The 16,623-nt window shown below is 54.8% G+C and overlaps 7 protein-coding genes across 7 annotated transcripts in view; 5 read left to right on the top strand and 2 right to left on the bottom strand.

The window, feature by feature from the left end:
• The first annotated feature begins 935 nt into the window (after window positions 1–935).
• Window positions 936–2,866, top strand: DPS1-1 (aspartate--tRNA ligase). The gene has a single exon (XM_018855672.1). The coding sequence runs from the start codon at window positions 953–955 to the stop codon at window positions 2,621–2,623; it is 1,671 nt and encodes a 556-aa protein (XP_018714811.1). The 5' UTR covers window positions 936–952; the 3' UTR covers window positions 2,624–2,866.
• Window positions 2,867–3,079: 213 nt separating this feature from the next.
• On the bottom strand, window positions 3,080–4,796 carry CCT2 (chaperonin-containing T-complex subunit; the record flags this gene model as incomplete). Its single annotated transcript, XM_018858289.1, has 1 exon — window positions 3,080–4,796. One exon carries the CDS (start codon window positions 4,794–4,796, stop codon window positions 3,216–3,218), a length of 1,581 nt encoding a protein of 526 aa, XP_018714810.1. The 3' UTR covers window positions 3,080–3,215.
• Window positions 4,797–5,060: 264 nt separating this feature from the next.
• METBIDRAFT_30630 (mRNA-binding protein) lies at window positions 5,061–6,756 on the top strand. Its single transcript, XM_018855671.1, has one exon. It carries the CDS (start codon window positions 5,171–5,173, stop codon window positions 6,701–6,703), a length of 1,533 nt encoding a protein of 510 aa, XP_018714809.1. The 5' UTR covers window positions 5,061–5,170; the 3' UTR covers window positions 6,704–6,756.
• Window positions 6,757–7,091: 335 nt separating this feature from the next.
• Window positions 7,092–8,201, bottom strand: RPS21 (40S ribosomal protein uS5). The gene has a single exon (XM_018855670.1). It carries the CDS (start codon window positions 8,184–8,186, stop codon window positions 7,434–7,436), a length of 753 nt encoding a protein of 250 aa, XP_018714808.1. The 5' UTR covers window positions 8,187–8,201; the 3' UTR covers window positions 7,092–7,433.
• Window positions 8,202–8,910: 709 nt separating this feature from the next.
• Window positions 8,911–9,468, top strand: METBIDRAFT_37495 (uncharacterized protein; the record flags this gene model as incomplete). Its single annotated transcript, XM_018856878.1, has 1 exon — window positions 8,911–9,468. The coding sequence occupies one exon, from the start codon at window positions 8,911–8,913 to the stop codon at window positions 9,466–9,468; it is 558 nt and encodes a 185-aa protein (XP_018714807.1).
• Window positions 9,469–13,109: 3,641 nt separating this feature from the next.
• Window positions 13,110–14,018, top strand: METBIDRAFT_14195 (uncharacterized protein; the record flags this gene model as incomplete). The annotated part of the gene is made up of 1 exon (XM_018854486.1): window positions 13,110–14,018. A coding segment is annotated over one exon (909 nt), but the record flags the coding sequence as incomplete, so codon positions are not given.
• A 2,127-nt stretch (window positions 14,019–16,145) lies between these two features.
• BNI4 (Bni4p) overlaps window positions 16,146–16,623 on the top strand; it is a 4,220-nt gene continuing 3,742 nt past the window's right edge. The window contains exon 1 of the mRNA XM_018854305.1: window positions 16,146–16,608. Within this exon, the coding sequence (XP_018714805.1) occupies window positions 16,234–16,608 (375 nt within the window). The 5' untranslated portion in view covers window positions 16,146–16,233. The remainder of the gene's footprint in view (window positions 16,609–16,623) is intronic.

The following is a 16,623-nucleotide window of genomic DNA, read 5'->3' as shown; positions in this document are numbered from 1 at the left end:
ATTGATCTTACATGAAAGAATTTGAGTGGAAAGAAGAATGAATATCTCGCTTAGTATTGAGACCGTAGTCCAGGTACACTCAGCTCTTCGGGAAAACAAGTCTCAGAGGGGCTGTTCATGGAGAAAACAAATACAGGTGCATTTTTCTTCTCGAAGCTATAACATCATATGATGCCAGCTACTTTAAAAAAAAAAATGTTAAATTGGAAGTGTGGATCACACTTCTTTTTTTCATTCTCTGGTAATTCTGCCAATTTTCTACTACCTGATTCTTTTCGAATGCCCCAGAAAAATGCAGTCTTAGCAAGTTAGAACAGAAGGCTCCCGGGTCCCATTAAGAAGCCCAAAAGAACCTTGCTATATGGGAAACTAAAAAAAAAAAATTAGCAGATGGTGTGAAAATTTTGAAAGATTGTCCGCCTCGGCTCGCCCAGATTATTCTATGGCCGCGAATCAGATCGGGTAATGTGAACGTACAGTGACCGATAGTATCCGCCTGCTACTACAAGGAGATTCTTCGCTTTATGCAAAACAGAAGCACCAAAACTATTTCGGTTTCTACATGGCCATCAACGAAGATCACTTTAAATTTCATACATCTAGTAGCTCGATATATAACTGGATCGTGTCAGTTCTCTGCGCTTACAGGTTAGAAGTATTGGGCTAGCATCCCGAAACACAATCACATTACACCCCATCATAATTTTTGCAACAAAAGCAAAATCAAAAAGCCCCGCACATTCAGATCAACAAAGAGCGCTACAGCTCTCCGGAAATGGGTCTGCAAACTGCAGCTGGTATGACATGCCGTTGGCCATAACCAGTCTTTGACTCACGAGGGACGGCATAAAGAAAGCGCACCGGCAGCTGCTACAACAAAATTTTAATTTTCGATTGTGGGGCCACCAGCAGATTCTCAGAACCACCGTTTTCACGCACATTTATCTCCGTAATGTCCAGTGAAGAAGCCAAGCAAGTTAACGAGCCTTCAATCAAGGAAACCGCCGCCCCAGCCGAAGAGGTCATTTTGGGCGAGGACGGCCAACCTTTGTCGAAAAAGGCCTTGAAGAAGTTGGAGAAGGAGAAGGAGAAGGCACGCAAAAAGGCCGAAAGAGAGGCACAGTTGGCCAAGGAAAAGGCCGAGAAAGAAGCACAGGCCGCTAACGATCCTGCCAAGGCCAACTACGGCAAGTTGCCCTTGATCAACTCGTCGAGCAAAGACGGGCTTGTGAGAACCAACCTCTCATCCTTGTCTGCCGCCAACGACGGCGAGGAGATTGTGTTCAGAGCCAGAGCACACAACTCCAGACAGCAGGGAGCCACCATGGCGTTTTTGACTTTCAGACAGCAACAACACTTGGTCCAGGGCCTCATCAAGGCCAATGGCGAGTCGATCTCCAAGCAAATGGTCAAGTGGGCCGGCTCCATCAACTTGGAGTCGATTGTGTTGGTGCATGGAGTGGTGAGAAAGGTTGATGAGCCCATCAAGTCTGCCACCGTGCAAGACGCCGAGATACACGTGACCAAGATCTACACCATCCAGGAGACCCCTGAGCAGTTGCCCATGTTGATCGAGGACGCCTCCAGATCCGACGCCGAAGCCGAGGCCGCTGGCTTGCCTGTGGTCAACTTGGACACCAGATTGGACGCCCGTGTCATTGACTTGAGAACCCCCACCAACCAGGCCATCTTCAGAATCCAGCACGGTATTTCCGCGTTGTTCAGAGAGTTCTTGTCGAACAAGAAATTCACCGAGATCCACACCCCGAAGATTCTCGGCGCTGCCTCCGAAGGTGGCTCCAACGTCTTCGAGATCTCGTACTTTAAGAGATCTGCGTTCTTGGCGCAGTCCCCACAGTTCTACAAGCAGCAATTGATTGCGGCCGACTTCGAGAAGGTGTTTGAGATTGCCCCCGTGTTCAGAGCCGAAAACTCCAACACACACCGTCACATGACCGAGTTCGTGGGTTTGGACTTGGAAATGGCCTTCGAGGAGCACTACGACGAGGTCATGGAAGTCTTGCAGGACTTGTTCATCTTCATTTTCTCCGAGTTGAAGACGAGATACGCTGACGAAATCAACACTGTCAGAAAGCAGTTCCCCGTCGAGGAGTTCAAGTTGCCCGCCGACGGCAAGATGGTCAGATTGCATTTCAAGGAAGGTATCGCCATGTTGAGAGAGGCCGGCAAGGATGTCGATGACTTCGAGGACTTGTCCACCGAGAATGAGAAGATCTTGGGTAAGTTGGTCAGAGACAAGTACGACACTGACTTCTACATCTTGGACAAGTTCCCATTGGCCATCAGACCTTTCTACACCATGCCATGCCCCGAGGACCCAAGATACTCCAACTCTTACGACTTCTTCATGAGAGGCGAGGAGATTTTGTCGGGAGCTCAGCGTATCCACGACCCCGAGTTGTTGAAGGAGAGAATGGCTGCTCATGGTGTCGACCACACGCAGGAAGGTATCAACGACTACGTCGACGCTTTCACCTACGGCTGTGCCCCACATGCCGGTGGTGGTATTGGTTTGGAGAGAGTGTTGATGTTCTACTTGGACTTGAAGAACATCCGTCGTGCCTCGCTATTCCCAAGAGACCCCAGAAGATTGAGACCATAGGTTTGACGCAGTATATAGTCAATGTTGTACGAAGGCTGTATGCTACAGGTAGACTAAATGTTGTGCGGAGACGCAATCCTCGATTTTGCAAGAATTCAGGTACGGACCCAATGTTATACCGATGCTTAATGTGGCTCTTTTTTGCTAGAATCATCTGATAGAAGGAGCAAAGCTATGCAAATAATATATATAAAAGGCCTTCAGACAGTGCCAAGACTCAATTCCAAAGACAATCACGAAGACATTCACGAAGACATTCACGAAGACATTCACGAAGATATTCACGAAGACAATTACGAAGACATTCACGAAGACATTCACGAAGACAATTACGAAGACAATTACGAAGACAATTACGAAGACAAATACAAAGACATTCACGAAGACAAATACAAAGACAAATACAAAGACATTCACGAAGACAAATACAAAGACATTCAAGAAGACATTCACAAAGACACAAGACTCAGCACGCTGTGTTTCATTTATTACTTTCTACTTCAAAAACCTTTATACTGTACAAGAGAAGCGTGCCGGGGTGGCGCTGCGTCCAAGCTTCAGCCATCATTGCAGATGAAGGGAGACGACGAGCTTACTGGTTTCTGCCGGCGGTCCTCGGCTTCGCACGGAGGATGTTGTCAACTCTCAACAAGACCTCGGCGGCCTCCGACGCAGACGAGACCACGGCGCGCTTCAACTTGTACGACTCGACAATGCCCATGTCCCTCATGTCGGCAACCTTGCCCTCGTTCAAATCCAAGCCGGACGTGGTCATGCCGTTGTAGATGGCGGACCTCAACTTGGCAACCAATTCGCTCGAGTCGAAGCCGGCATTGTCGGCCAAGATGGTGGGCAAGGCCCTCAACGCTCTTCCAAAGGCCTCGATGGCAAGCGACTTCTTGCCCGTTTCGTTGGCCGCAGCCTGGTCCACGGCCTTGGACATGACCATCTCCGAGCAGCCGCCCCCCAACACGGTGCGGGTTTCTCTGGTGGTCTGGGACAACACCGACAAGGCGTCGTGCAAAGAGCGCTCGGCCTCGTCCAAGCCCTGTTCGGTGGCGCCGCGCAACACGATGGTGCACGCCTCGCCGGCAGCCACGCCGGAGAACTTCAAGAACGAGTCCTCGCCAATGAGGATCTCCTCGATGGAGTCGCAGGAGCCCAAGCGGACCAGGTCCGGGTTCTCGAAGGTGGACGCGACCTCGCCGCCCAAGACAAGGGCCAAGCGCTCGATGCCGTCGAAGTCCGCGTGCTCGATGGAGTTGATCTTGGCGTCGGAGAAGAGCTGCTCCGGGTAGTCGTAGATGAGCTGCCTGTTGATGAACACGTTGATGCCGAACTTCTTGATCTTGTCGACCTTGGCCTTCATCTTGAGCTTCTCGGCCTTCTCCAAGTCGGCCAACTTCAGGGTCGAGTCGACCTTGAACTTGGCGCCGAAGATCTTGACCTTGTCCGTGTCGAGCGACGTGTTGGCGATCAAGATGCGCGCGTTGCAGATCTTCTTGGGCTGGTTGATGCCAAACTTCTTCTGCAAGATGTAGCCCTCGTCCAAGTACGAGTCGGCCATCTTGCCCCCGGCCTGCTTGAGGATCTTGATGTTGCTCAAGTTGGTGGAGCCGTTCAAGCGCAACACCGCGTCCACGGCCAACTCCGCAAACTGGTCCTTGTCCTGGGACAAGATCTTCAGCGAGAGCGTGGTCTTGGCGATGTTGACCAAGTCCGCCCGGAACCGCGCCTTGTCCGTGGAGTTGTCCACGGCCACGCGGTCCAACGCCTGCACGGCCGTGTCGCGCGCGAGGCGGTAGCCCTCGATGATGGTCTGCGGGTGGATCTTCATGTCCACCAACTTCTCGGCCTCGCGCAAAAGCTCGGCGCCCAACACGGTGACGGACGTGGTGCCGTCGCCCACCTCGTCGTCCTGCACCTTGGCAATGTTCACCAAAACTTTGGCCGCCGGGTTGTCCAAGGGGATGGCCTTTAAGATGGTGGCGCCGTCGTTGGTCACGAGCGCCCTGTCGGCGTCCAGACTGGACTGCAAGAGCTTGTCCATGCCCTTGGGCCCCAAGGTGGTCTTGACCAAGTCGCCCACGGCGATGGCGCCGACGAACGCGGACATGCGCGCGTTTTCCGCGCGCTCCTCGGTGGCCTGGTCACCAAAGATATTGACCGACATGATGGATTCGGGTGGAGGATGGGTTTGGTGGTGTGGTGGAAGGGTGGTTTGATGGTTGGCGATCGCTGCGCAGGGCGGGCCGCGCGCACGACGCGGGGCACGTGATACAAGGTACGTGATACAAGGCACGTAATGAGAGTCACGTGACGGGCGCGGTCGTGCGCGCACCACCCGCCGCGCCTGCCCGGCAAAAACCCACGCAGCGCCTCCCATTGCACCCACAACACCCCAGCCGCCCACGCAGACCACCCCCCAAACACGCCGAGGCCGCCCGAAACCCGCCCCGCAAACCCCGCCCCGCGCCTCTGCCCCGCGCCACGTCCCCCCTGTCTTTTTCCCGCCGAAAAAACTCGCCCATCCCGCCCGCCGCCACCATGCCCTACGACCCCGAGGGCCCCGTGGCCAAGCAGCTCACGCCACTCCTCGTCAACGAGTTGACGGCCACGTTCAACATCCCCGACGACGCGCAGGACACCGCCGACTACATCAACATGATGATCGGCCAGAACAGGACCGCCAGCGACATCTGCGCCGAGGTCAAGGAGGTCGTGAACATCCCCATCGACGAGACGTTCATCGGCCGCGTATTCGAGGAGATCGGCCGCTTGGAGCTGCTCCAGCAGCAGATGTTCCAGGCGCCCCCTCAGCAGCCGCAGCAGCCGCCGCAGCAGCCGCCCGCACAGCCGTTCCAGCCGCCCGCACCGCACCAGTCCCAGCCGCAGCCCGCCGCGGAACAGCCGGCCGTGTTCCCGCCGCCGCTGGCCAGCAACCCCTTCCAGCCCGTGGCGCCGGCACCGGCGCCGTTCGCCTTGCCCACGGGCCCCGCGGCCAGCGCGTTCCCCGCGCCGCAGCCCGCGCCGCAGTTCCCCTCGGGCCCCCAGGGCCAGGCCAAGAAGGACGCGCACGTGAACTTCAGCAAGCAGACCACGGACGCCAGGCGCAGCGGCGGCGTGGCCAAGGCCGGCGGCCGCGCGCCCGGCCGCGGCAGCGGCGTCAGCAAGGACTACGTCAGCGGCAGCAGCAAGACGCCGAAGAAAAGCTTTGGCATGCAGAGCGCCGCCAACCTCCAGCGGGCGTTGGCCTTGGCGCCCGCGGACTCCGTCAACATGCAGCCGTTCACGCCGCGGCCGCCCAAGGGCCGCTGCGCGGACTTCCCGCACTGCCGCAACCGGGAGTGTGCGCAGGCGCACCCCACCAAGAAGTGCTTCGCGTACCCGAACTGCCCCAACGCGCCCGGCACCTGCGACTACTTGCACCCGGCCGAGGACGGCGCGTTGATGCAGGAGTTGGAGAAGACCAAGCAGCAGTTCTTGGACCGCAAGAACCAGAAGTTCGCGCCGCAGGTGACCTTGTGCAAGTACGGCATCCTCTGCTCCAAGGAGTTGTGCCCGTTCGGCCACCCGACGCCCGCCAACCAGGACGCCAAGGTCATCATCCAGAAGTGGTGCCGCGAGAACAAGGCCTGTCTGAACCCTGCCTGCGAGTACGCGCACTCGTCGCCCAACTACCAGGCCCCGGCCCCGGCCCCGGCCCCGGCCCCTCGGCCCGTGGTGCCCAAGTTCGCCTCCCAGCCCGCATACAACAAGTATACCAAGCGTACGCCCACCACCTTGGAACAGTGCAAGTTCGGCCTCAGCTGCACCAACCAGCTGTGTCCCAAGAGACATGCCACGTCGCTGGTCGCGTGCCGCGCCGGCTACAACTGCACGCGCATGGATTGCACGTTCAACCACCCGATCGACGAGGACTGCCGCTTCGGCGACGACTGCAAGAACAAGCCCTGCTACTTCCGGCACCCCGACGGCAGGGAAAAGGCGCTTTTCGCCGGCCACCCTGGCCAGCCCACCATGCAGCGTCCTTTCGCCGTTGCCGAAGACCAAGTGATGGAGCAGGCAACGCAGATCTGAGGCTCCCACTTTTATATATTTGACAAAAAAATTAAAAAAAAAAACAAAAAAAAAACAAAAAAGAAAAAGCAAAAGCAAAACTCGTGGCTCAATAACGGCCGGGATCAATCTATCGGCACGTCCATCATGGGGCCAGTCCATTTCCTGGTTCTCGCAATATGCTTCGGATAGCCACTTTTGACCTGATGGTGAGGATCCAAGGACGCTGTCCACATGCCTATAACCTGGCCATGAAGACCATGCCAGCCGAACAAACACTCAGCGCATGCCTCACACACCCTAGCAAACACCCCACGAGCACCTAGCGAAGACCCAAAGAACTGTAACGAACATCTAACGATTCTTCAACAAGACCTAACGATTTTCTAACGAACACCTAACGATTCTCTGACAAACACCTAACGATTCTCTATCCTAACGATTCTCTATCCTAACGATTCTAACGAACACCTAACGATTCTAACGAACAACGATTTTAACGAACACCTAACGATTTGAACGAACTACTATCGAACACCTAAAAAGCACCAATTGATCATGATCGAAAAAAGACCCATCTACGACAAAACAATACGTACCAAGATTAACGACAATCTGACTTCGCGTGTTCTGAAGTGGCCCGTGCCACATGCTTACGCAGACGGCCACGCTCATCCACATCGAACCTACAGTGCAATGTTCAAAGATATTACAGGAGTGTATTGATCAGGTCAACATACAGACAAGTAGTTTAGTATCTTCTCTTGGAGCCCTTGGCCTCCTCGGCGTAGGTGTCCAATGGAGAAGCGCCCAATGGCTTGACGTCCCACAAGTTAGGGGTCAAGAAACCGTAGGTGTTACCGATGGCAATGAAGGCAGCCTTCAAGGTGTTCTCGGTAGTTCTGGTGGAACCGGAAGAAGAAGTGTAGACATCCTCAACACCAGCCAATTGCATCAACTTCTTGACGACTGGGGAAGCAATGATACCCTTACCTCTGGCAGCTGGGATCAATCTCACGGAGACGGAACCACACTTACCGGTGACCTTACATGGCAAGGAGTGAGGCTCACCCAAGTTGGAACCCCAGTAACCTCTTCTGATTGGGATGATGGACAACTTGGCGATGATGATGGCGGCCTTGATGGCAGAGGCAACCTCCTTGGCGGTCTTGATACCCAAACCAACGTGACCGTTGGAGTCACCAATGATGACAACAGCCTTCATTCTGGTTCTTTGACCGGCTCTGGTCTGCTTTTGGACAGATCTGATCTTCATGACCTCGTCCTTCAACTCTGGGAGCAAGGCGTCGATGACCTGGTACTCCTTGACTGGCAAAGAGTGCAAGTAGATCTCCTCGATGGAGGAGATCTTGCCGGCAGCTACCAATCTACCGAGCTTGGTGACTGGGACCCAGGCCTTCTCGTCATCTCTTCTACCTCTCTTTGGGCCTCTTGGCTTTCTGCCGAATTCTCTCTTTGGAGCTGCTTGGGCTGGGGCGGACATGTCTGCTGTGTTTATCGGAATGTTACGTGGAAAGCCGGGGGGTTGGTTTTCGATCGATAAAACTGAGGAACAGAGTAGGCACTATTCGCCAGGCACGATTTTTTTTCTTCGCGCCTGTCCACTGGCATCGCGCGGCCGCGCTCGTGCGCCGGCACTGCTTAGGGCTCAAGCCCTCGGCGCACCACTGCATGCAGGCAGCCGGGTGATCCCGGGCTGGCGGCTCACCACCCGCGGAGCAATCGCAGCAGACGAGTCTGTGGTTGTGAGCCCCCCGATTGTGAGCAACGAGAGTGATGAGTGTATACATGGCGTTTGTCTCGCCACAACTCGGCCACGTGACTAGGGGTTCTTTTGGCGCCTTCTGTTAACCGCCGGGCCCCGGTCTGTAGCTGTCGGGAAAAGGGGGCAGAATCCAGAAAAACCACCGGACTGGATCTCTGTTTGGGGCGGGCGCTAAGCGCACACGACGCCAAAGGCCACAGCAACGTTCGTCACGTGGAAGCGGGAGGGTGTTCGGTGCGGTGCGCCTATCTGCAGGACAGCAAAGCAGGAATCCGGGGCGTGGCCAGGGGAGCTTGCTTAGCACGCACCACCCCCAGTGTTAAATTAGCTGCAGTTGGCCCTGGCATAACACCACCACCACATCTTTTTCCACATTACTTTTTCCACACATCTGAAAAAAGAACTATCTATTCGTCCTCACCACAGACCAATTCCCTGCACCATGTCATACGCCGAAGCCGCCGCATCCTCTGGCCCCGCCAATATCGAGAAGATCCCGGAGCCCGCAAAGCTCGAAAGAACATCGGAGCCACAAGGCTCCGTTGAGACTTTGGACGCCGAGGAGTTCGAGAAGCAGCGCCATGAAGCCGCCCGCGAAGTCGAGCGCGTGGCCGCCGACGCCGCCAAGGCCAGCAAAAAACAGGCCAAGCAAATCAAGAAAGAGTTCGACGAGATCGAGAAGAACTCCGCGCCATACTTGTCGCAGATGGTGGGTTACGTGAAGGAGAAATACGCTGCGCTCAGCTCTGCGCTCAGCTCCAGAGCCAATGCCGACTGTGCGTCCAGCGCTGCCGCCGAGCTCCAAAACCCGGTGGTGTTGTCGCAACTTGCGTTGATCGCGGGTGGAGCGACTGCTGGCTGGTACTTGTACGCCGAGCGTGCGCACATCCGGTCGGAGAACAAGTATGTGTTGGCCATCCATGCTGCCATTGCCACGGGCTTGGTATTGGGCGATGTCTACGTGTTCCAGAATTTGTACCCAAAGTACAAGAAGGCCTGAGGATCCTGGATCCTGGGAGCATCGAGCGCTCCGTAGTGCATGTCTCATAGTATAGAAAAATGAAGCGCCATTTCGATCGAATGACAATTTGTAGACGTGTGAAAGCGACTATCCGCACGGGCACTCCCGTATCCTTGCCAGTGGTGGGGCATGCTTCCTCTTCAAGATATCTTGGAGCTACACGTCATGGTTTCATCAACACCATTGTTTTATACTCATCAAAGTCATGTCAAAAAGGAAGGAGGAAGGCTCAATAGCCACATAAAACCTTAGACCGGATGCCGAAAACGCAGGTTTTGAAAAAGAGGCAATAAACAATACCATAGCCACCAAGGGCAACTACAAGAGCTTTTTCTCTCCGCGTCTTGCGAAGTTTGTTTTCCAAGAATACATTGTATTTCTTGAGTTATGGCTGAAATCCAATTGGAGACAATTAACCATGGCCCCATACAGCCACGCAAGCGTAGGCGTTGAAAGCCACTAAATCGTAAGACATCGGTCGCGAAAAAGACTCGAGCCTCCAAAACGGTAAACTAATTATTAATGTCTATAGTTGGACAGTAGTCTTCGAATTCTAATAGTGGTCTTGTCGACCGATAGCGTCCCACAAATATATAAGACTTGGTCTAGACCAATCAAATTGTTCACAACAATCATTGAACCCCTTTACATATTGTGCGATGACACGGCTTTACACTGCAACTGGGAAAACCTGAAGTTGTCCAATTGTTCCCTAATTCAATATTGTCTGCAGTAGACCGAAGGGAAGCACTCATAAACGCCGCTCTCCGAGGCCATACACCAGCAATGCTTCTTGGCGAAACCTTGCAGCCTCGGATAAATATCTATGAATACACAAAGTATCTTGGTTTGCACCTAGTTATGGATGTTTCTCTGTTAAGTAATGTGGGGTGATTTTCCAGCTCTCAATCCGGTGTGTTACATGCAAAAGCACGAAGATCCAATGCCTGCACATATTATACAAGATGACGAGTTTAGGCGCCATGCACTCGATGAAAAGAAGAGAATACGATTGCACGTATGGGCCATTAAATCAAAAAAACTCCTTGAATAAGGTCGTATATGGAAATATCTAGATAATCACTACTTTAAAAATAGCCAATGTCACCGAGACTAATGCACTACATGTGCTACAAGTTTGTGAATTCCTTAAATCTTAGCCAGGGCTCCTAATTTTACACTATTGTACGAAGACCCATGAGCGGTTTGATACATTCTATTTCTATGCCTACCCATCAAGGCAAGAGAAATAAGTGGCATGATTTTGCTGTTCCAGGTTCATGTATTCTTTAATTCCTTGGGACATGAGAAATTGTGTGGGATTACCCTGTCATGATACTTTGGTCAAACACACGAGAAAAGACAAAAGGTGACAAAGAACGTTTCAGCAGAGCATAGGCAACTTAGGTGGAATTTGGAGCTTTATAGAGCACGACCATCCTACGGCTGATAAATAAGGATCAAATGCAAATAGGTGTGGGGGCGTCGAGTCGTTTGTACTGGTGAAGATGGCTTTGGTCTGTATGGAAAGAAAAAACTTGGTCTCATATCGAATTAATTCCACAAGATGAGCAATTTCCACAAATCCGGTCCTCTCCAAATTAGACTCTCATACATCAATTTAAGCCTGGGCCACTTTCGGACTCCATGTGGCATGGTGCAAAATCAACAAAGTCCGCGGGCCCCATGTCGTAGTATATTTTTTATCTTCTATGCTTGACCCTTATCCAGAAAGCTGGTAACACATATTTATTGGTGTTCCTTAGATCTCGAATAAATTCATATTGTAGTTGCGAGACAGCAAGTGTCAGCCATCGATACCGTCTCTCCATCCGCGCGTGTTATTGAGATGTTTCTTGATCTCAATTCGCAGTCGCGGCTTAGCGAAGACAACACACATATATTTAAGTAGCCAAGCTCCCAGTTTCTGCTCCTTTATCCGTCTGATGTATCTGAAGACTTGACATAGCTTCTTGATCCGGAATACTGGTCCAAAAGCACCAAAAGTAGGTCATTTGAGATTTTACGATGGTGGCGTGTGTGCCGACTTTGGAAAGGTGGCCCCGAAATCGCTAGACTTTCCTCGAGTTCGGAGTGTGAAGAACGATGAGGTCCTTCCAAGCTGATAAAAAGTAACAAGAGATCACATGCTCTTGTCGCCAGCCTATATTTTCCCGCCAGTATGTTGAAAACAGGATTATGCGTGAGGATCGGGAAATATGCACGTGAAGCTTTCCCGTCTGGTCAGAATTTCAGAGAATTTCGAACTGGCCGGGATGCCACAGCTCAACCGACAGTATGCTCTGCTTGGTGCTCAAAAGCAAAACTTGGCAAGACATGATTTCCAGGCTTCATGATTCTTTTTGGAAACTTTGGTCCAATAGGGGCACCGGAGATTGGCGGGTCTGAAGGGGGAGCCTGGTATCCTGGATCATCAAAAAATTCGTTGGCCGGCTTATCTACAGGGCGGTTTTTTTTGCTTGGTTCGTAAAGCAAGAGTAAACTGCATAAGGAGAAAATCAGGCAAGACTCACAGAAGACATTCCGGTGTAAGGCGCGGCATTCTTCCTGGGGACGCGTTGCCAAACAAGAGGCTGGACAATTGAAGGCGGCGGCACGTGACCAGGGCATCGGGCCAGGCATGGCACGAGCCCCTGCAACAAATTTACCCGGATTGGGACAATACATTCCGCTGCTTGCCCGACGATAAAGCGCACCTGGTATGACGTACAAATTTTAGTCGCAGTCCCATCGGCACAACTTGCTCGCAGGCTTTAGGTCGCAGGAATTTTCGCCCAGGTGCCGGACTAGCCCAACGCCCCGGTTAAGGCTGCCAGGTTGAGTAATTTGCCAAAATGGCGAGGACAATCCCTGATACAAGCGCTGCGTCGCATGCTATACATCATGAGATTTTTGGCGAGGGACCAGGGCGCCCTGCTGCTCTGTGTGCGTGGGCTACAAACCAAGGACTTTTAGGCTCTGGCTCAGAGAGGTCCTTCTGGTCCGGCACTGCACACAGTGGCCGAGAACGGTGCCCTGGTCAAGACGCGATGCATACAGACCGCTGCCAGCCTATGAGGCCTTATAACCCATGGGGCCGCTGGCCGATCTGGCCGGGCTGTTCCTCCTGTGTTCTGTGCTTTTCCCTCCTTACCACATTTCTTCTGGACACAGAAAGCTTTTTCTTCAGGCCTGAACTCTAGTCTTCTCACCGGATCACTGACGCATCCAAGCAGACCTAGCATATAGTTCCAGATCCGCCGTTTCCCCCGATCACCTGCTATCCATCTATCCGGCCCGCCAGATCAGCCAGCAGACCGATTCCGTCATTGAAGCTCAGCTACTCACTGACCGCCTTTGTGGACAGACACCATTTTGTGAACACAAAACCCCTTTTTGCACCCATGAGCATATACGCAGCATCCGGCTTGTCCAAGCCGTTCGCGCCGAAGGAGCAGCCATTGCCCAACCCGGCGGGCCTGGCACGCAGACCCAGCCAATTGGCGTCCATGGTGCCCAGAAGGGCGCATTTGCCGCAGTCCAAGGCGCCGGCCGCGGCCGCAGAGAACGACCATGCGCCGTTGCACCGCGTGCAGCTGAACCAGCTGAACCTGTCGGCCAGCTCCGCGTACTCGGGCTACCGGGGCAACTACAAAGTCACGCGCGTGGCCAGCCGCACGTCCATGGCGTCGGCGCTCTACGTCAAGTCGCAGTACCGTGTCTCCTTAGACCTCTCAGCCAAGGAAATCTCGCTTTTGCGGTACATGTGGAACCAGATGCTTGGCGAGGAGCTGGCGGAGGAGAAAAGCGGCCGCCCCAGCTCCGCGTTGCCAATCCCGGGCTCGCTCTGGGCCCAGGCCAAGGAGAAGCCCGCGTCCAGCACGCCGCGCCATGCGCTCGGCGCGTCGTCCATGTTCTGCTCGCAGTTGTACCTGAACTTGCTCACCATGGACCCGGGGCTCGAGGTGGAGTTCCCGCTGCTCCGGCACCAGGCGGTATCCATGGCCGGCGTGCTTTCGCTCGCGGTCAACTCGTTCGAGAACTTGGCCCAGCTCGACGACTACCTCGTGGAGTTGGGCAACCGCCACTCGCGCATCTTGGGAATCGAGCCTGCGCAATTCGAGTTGATGGGCGAGGCGTTTATCCAGACGTTCCACGAGCGTTTCGGCACGCGGTTCACCCACGAGTTGGAGGTGCTCTGGATCAAGTTCTACATGTACTTGGCCAACTCGTTGCTCCAGTTCGGGCTCGACCCGGTGATGCGGCCCGACTACATGCACAACGGCCCCTACGCCGTGGCGGACCTGGCGGCCGAGCTGATCTTCACGGCGGAGTCCGACGACATCATGACTATGAACAACTCCATGCAACGCGAGTACACTGCGACGGACATGTCGTCGATGGGCTCCATGCCCAAAGCGTCCAGCTTTGCCCGCCACGGCAGCGTGGGCGGCACGAGTCCCATGGACAAGACGGGCGTGTCTCTGGTACTGGCGCAGGCGTCACAGCCAGCCCGCACCAAGAAGAAGAGAGGCCGGTTGGGGCGTGCCAAGGGCGAGTGCACGATCATGTGAGAGAGTGAGAGAGTGAGAGAATGAGAGAATGAGAATAAGAGAATAAGAGAATAAGAGAATAAGAGAATAAGAGAATAAGAGAATAAGAGAATAAGAGAATAAGAGAATAAGAGAATAAGAGAATAAGAGAATAAGAGAATAAGAGAATAAGAGAATAAGAGAATAAGAGAATAAGAGAATAAGAGAATAAGAGAATAAGAGAATAAGAGAATAAGAGAGCATCCCCATCTTTTCCAGCGAGGCGAGTGTTTTAGTCGTCATGGACTGAGGCATGCTAAAACCCGGGAGACTCTAGTCGCGATCTAAAGGCCGGCCTGTTTTTTCCTTGCAAACGTCCCCGAAAAATACACCCGCAAGCACCCTGCTCTGTGCAATTGCAATAAAGTAGATATGGGCTTGCCACACCTCACCCTGCACTCCACCAGGTAGGCCGGAGGTATGAGGGCATCGCCAGGTGGCTTTGGGCGGGCCGCGCAAACAGCCGCATCGGGCAATTCTCCAGACGCGACGCGTGCCCTCAACCAGAAACGGGCGCCGTGCAGGCACGGCCACTTGACCCGGGGCCACAGTGGCCCCAGATGGGGATGTTTGGTCTTGTAGCCCGAATGTATTTTTTGAACGTCCAGGTCCGGGCATTGCTGGAGAGACGTGTGTATTTGTACTTCCTTGGCGCCGAAACCCCGCAGCGGGCCGGTCTTGCTGGAATTGTCTTGCCTTAGTGTGCTGGAATTGTCTTGCCTCGGTGTGCCCAAATTGTCTTGCCTCGGTGTGCCCAAATTGCCTGTCTATTAGGGTCTGCTCTGTATTTTCAAAACTACCTCTATCAATTGTTTTTCTCTGGCGGCTGTTTAATTGTTTTTATATACTATCAAGAATCTTCCAAAAAAAAAATTCTCTGTGCCCTGTCTTTCCAAAACACCTCTGTCTTCTGTCTTTCCAAACCACCTCCGTCCTCTGTCCTTCTGAATTCTCGTCTGTCCCCCAGAAACCATTTTTTTCTTCCTTTCTGAAACCACCTTTCCCTCTTTTCCTTTCTTTCTGAAACCACCTTTCCCTCTTTTCCTTTCTTTCTGAAACCACCTTTCCCTCTTTTCCTTTCTTTCTGAAACCACCTTTCCCTTGTACTGCGGGCCCTGCCCTGGCCCCACTAGTCTGCCCACTGCCGGAACCATGTTCGCACATCCGCAGCCTGTGTTGCGGGCCCGCGCACAGGGCCACGTCCCATGGCGCAGTGCGCCCGCCACCCCGCGGCCCGGCGCCAGGCCCAGCAGACGGCCTCTCGAGAAATTAGGGGGCCCATGCAATTCCCCCACACGCTCCCTAAAACACGGCCCGGGCCCCGCATCCAGATGCTGCCGCCGGCGCGGTGACGGCCAGGCCGGCGAGGCCCAAAAAACACCGGCGAGGCCCAAAAAACACCGGCGTGGCGCCAGAACCACCAGCCCGCCCAGAACCACCGCTGCGCAGCCGGCCCCAGCCCAGCGCCGGCACTCCGCGCTCGCGCCGCGACACCTCATTCTGGCCCCGCGACACCTCATTCTGGCCCCGCGACACCTCATTCTGGCCCCGCGGGTCCCAGGCCCCGGCCCCGTGACTGAACTCCAGACATCGTCTTTCTCCGCACAGGGGGCTTGTGGGGTCCCCGGAAATCCGATTCCTGGCCCATGTCCTTGATGATCCACCCACATCACAAGTGCTCAGCTGCAATCCCAGTGACATGTCTGTGGTGTCTTTCCATGCCAAAAGGTCGGCCCCCGATTTCGCACCCATTCGCACCGCGTCGCAGCGGATGCCAGCGAGCGTGGATGTGCCGAGTTCTAGCACCAGCACAGTGCCGCCATTTTCAGCCCATGACAGAAAATAAAAGGGGGTTTCAACAGCCTCGCTGGCGGGACGCTCGAGGCCGGGATTTGTGTCCAGACTGGGCCCCGCGGCTCCCAATTCTGGCCCCACGACTCCCAACTCTGGCCCCGCGACACTCCATTGTGGCCCCGGCCCCGCCGCTTTCCTCGACCCGCGCCCACACCTCCCGCGCGCCGCATCAGACCGCGACCCGCCAGTCCCACCTTCCCTCCATCCTTCCACCCCCCTCTCACGGCTCGCCACACTCCCGCTGACCACCCGCCTCTCCCGCCCCAGCCCCGCGTGCCCTCTGCCAGACCCCCCTCCCATGTCTGGCGACGACGATATCGAGCGTGCGCTCTGGAACAACGACTTCTACTCGTCGCCGGCGGTGCTCACCGAGCTGTCGCTGTCGAGCCACATCACCACCCTCCGCCAGTCGGCCAACTTGCCGGGCTCGGCGCTGCTGCTGCTGCTCAGCGGGCACTTGGCCGCGCGCCTGTCCCCAGCCGCCGGATCCGCGCCCGAAAACGGCCCCGCGCGGCCCGCCAGCAGGACCTCCTTGATGACGGTGTCGCCGTCCATGAAGGCGCTTGAGATTGCGCTCAACGGGGCGCCCCGGCCCGCGGCCCTGCCGGAGGTCATCCGCGAGGAGGCCGCCGAGGAGGCCGCCGAGGAGGCCGCCGAGGACGACGCCGAGGAGGCCGCCGACAGGCCC

This window comes from Metschnikowia bicuspidata (genome assembly GCF_001664035.1).
Source record: "Metschnikowia bicuspidata var. bicuspidata NRRL YB-4993 chromosome Unknown METBIscaffold_1, whole genome shotgun sequence".
NCBI lineage: Eukaryota > Fungi > Ascomycota > Pichiomycetes > Serinales > Metschnikowiaceae > Metschnikowia > Metschnikowia bicuspidata.
This window is presented reverse-complemented; position numbering and strand designations above follow the sequence as displayed.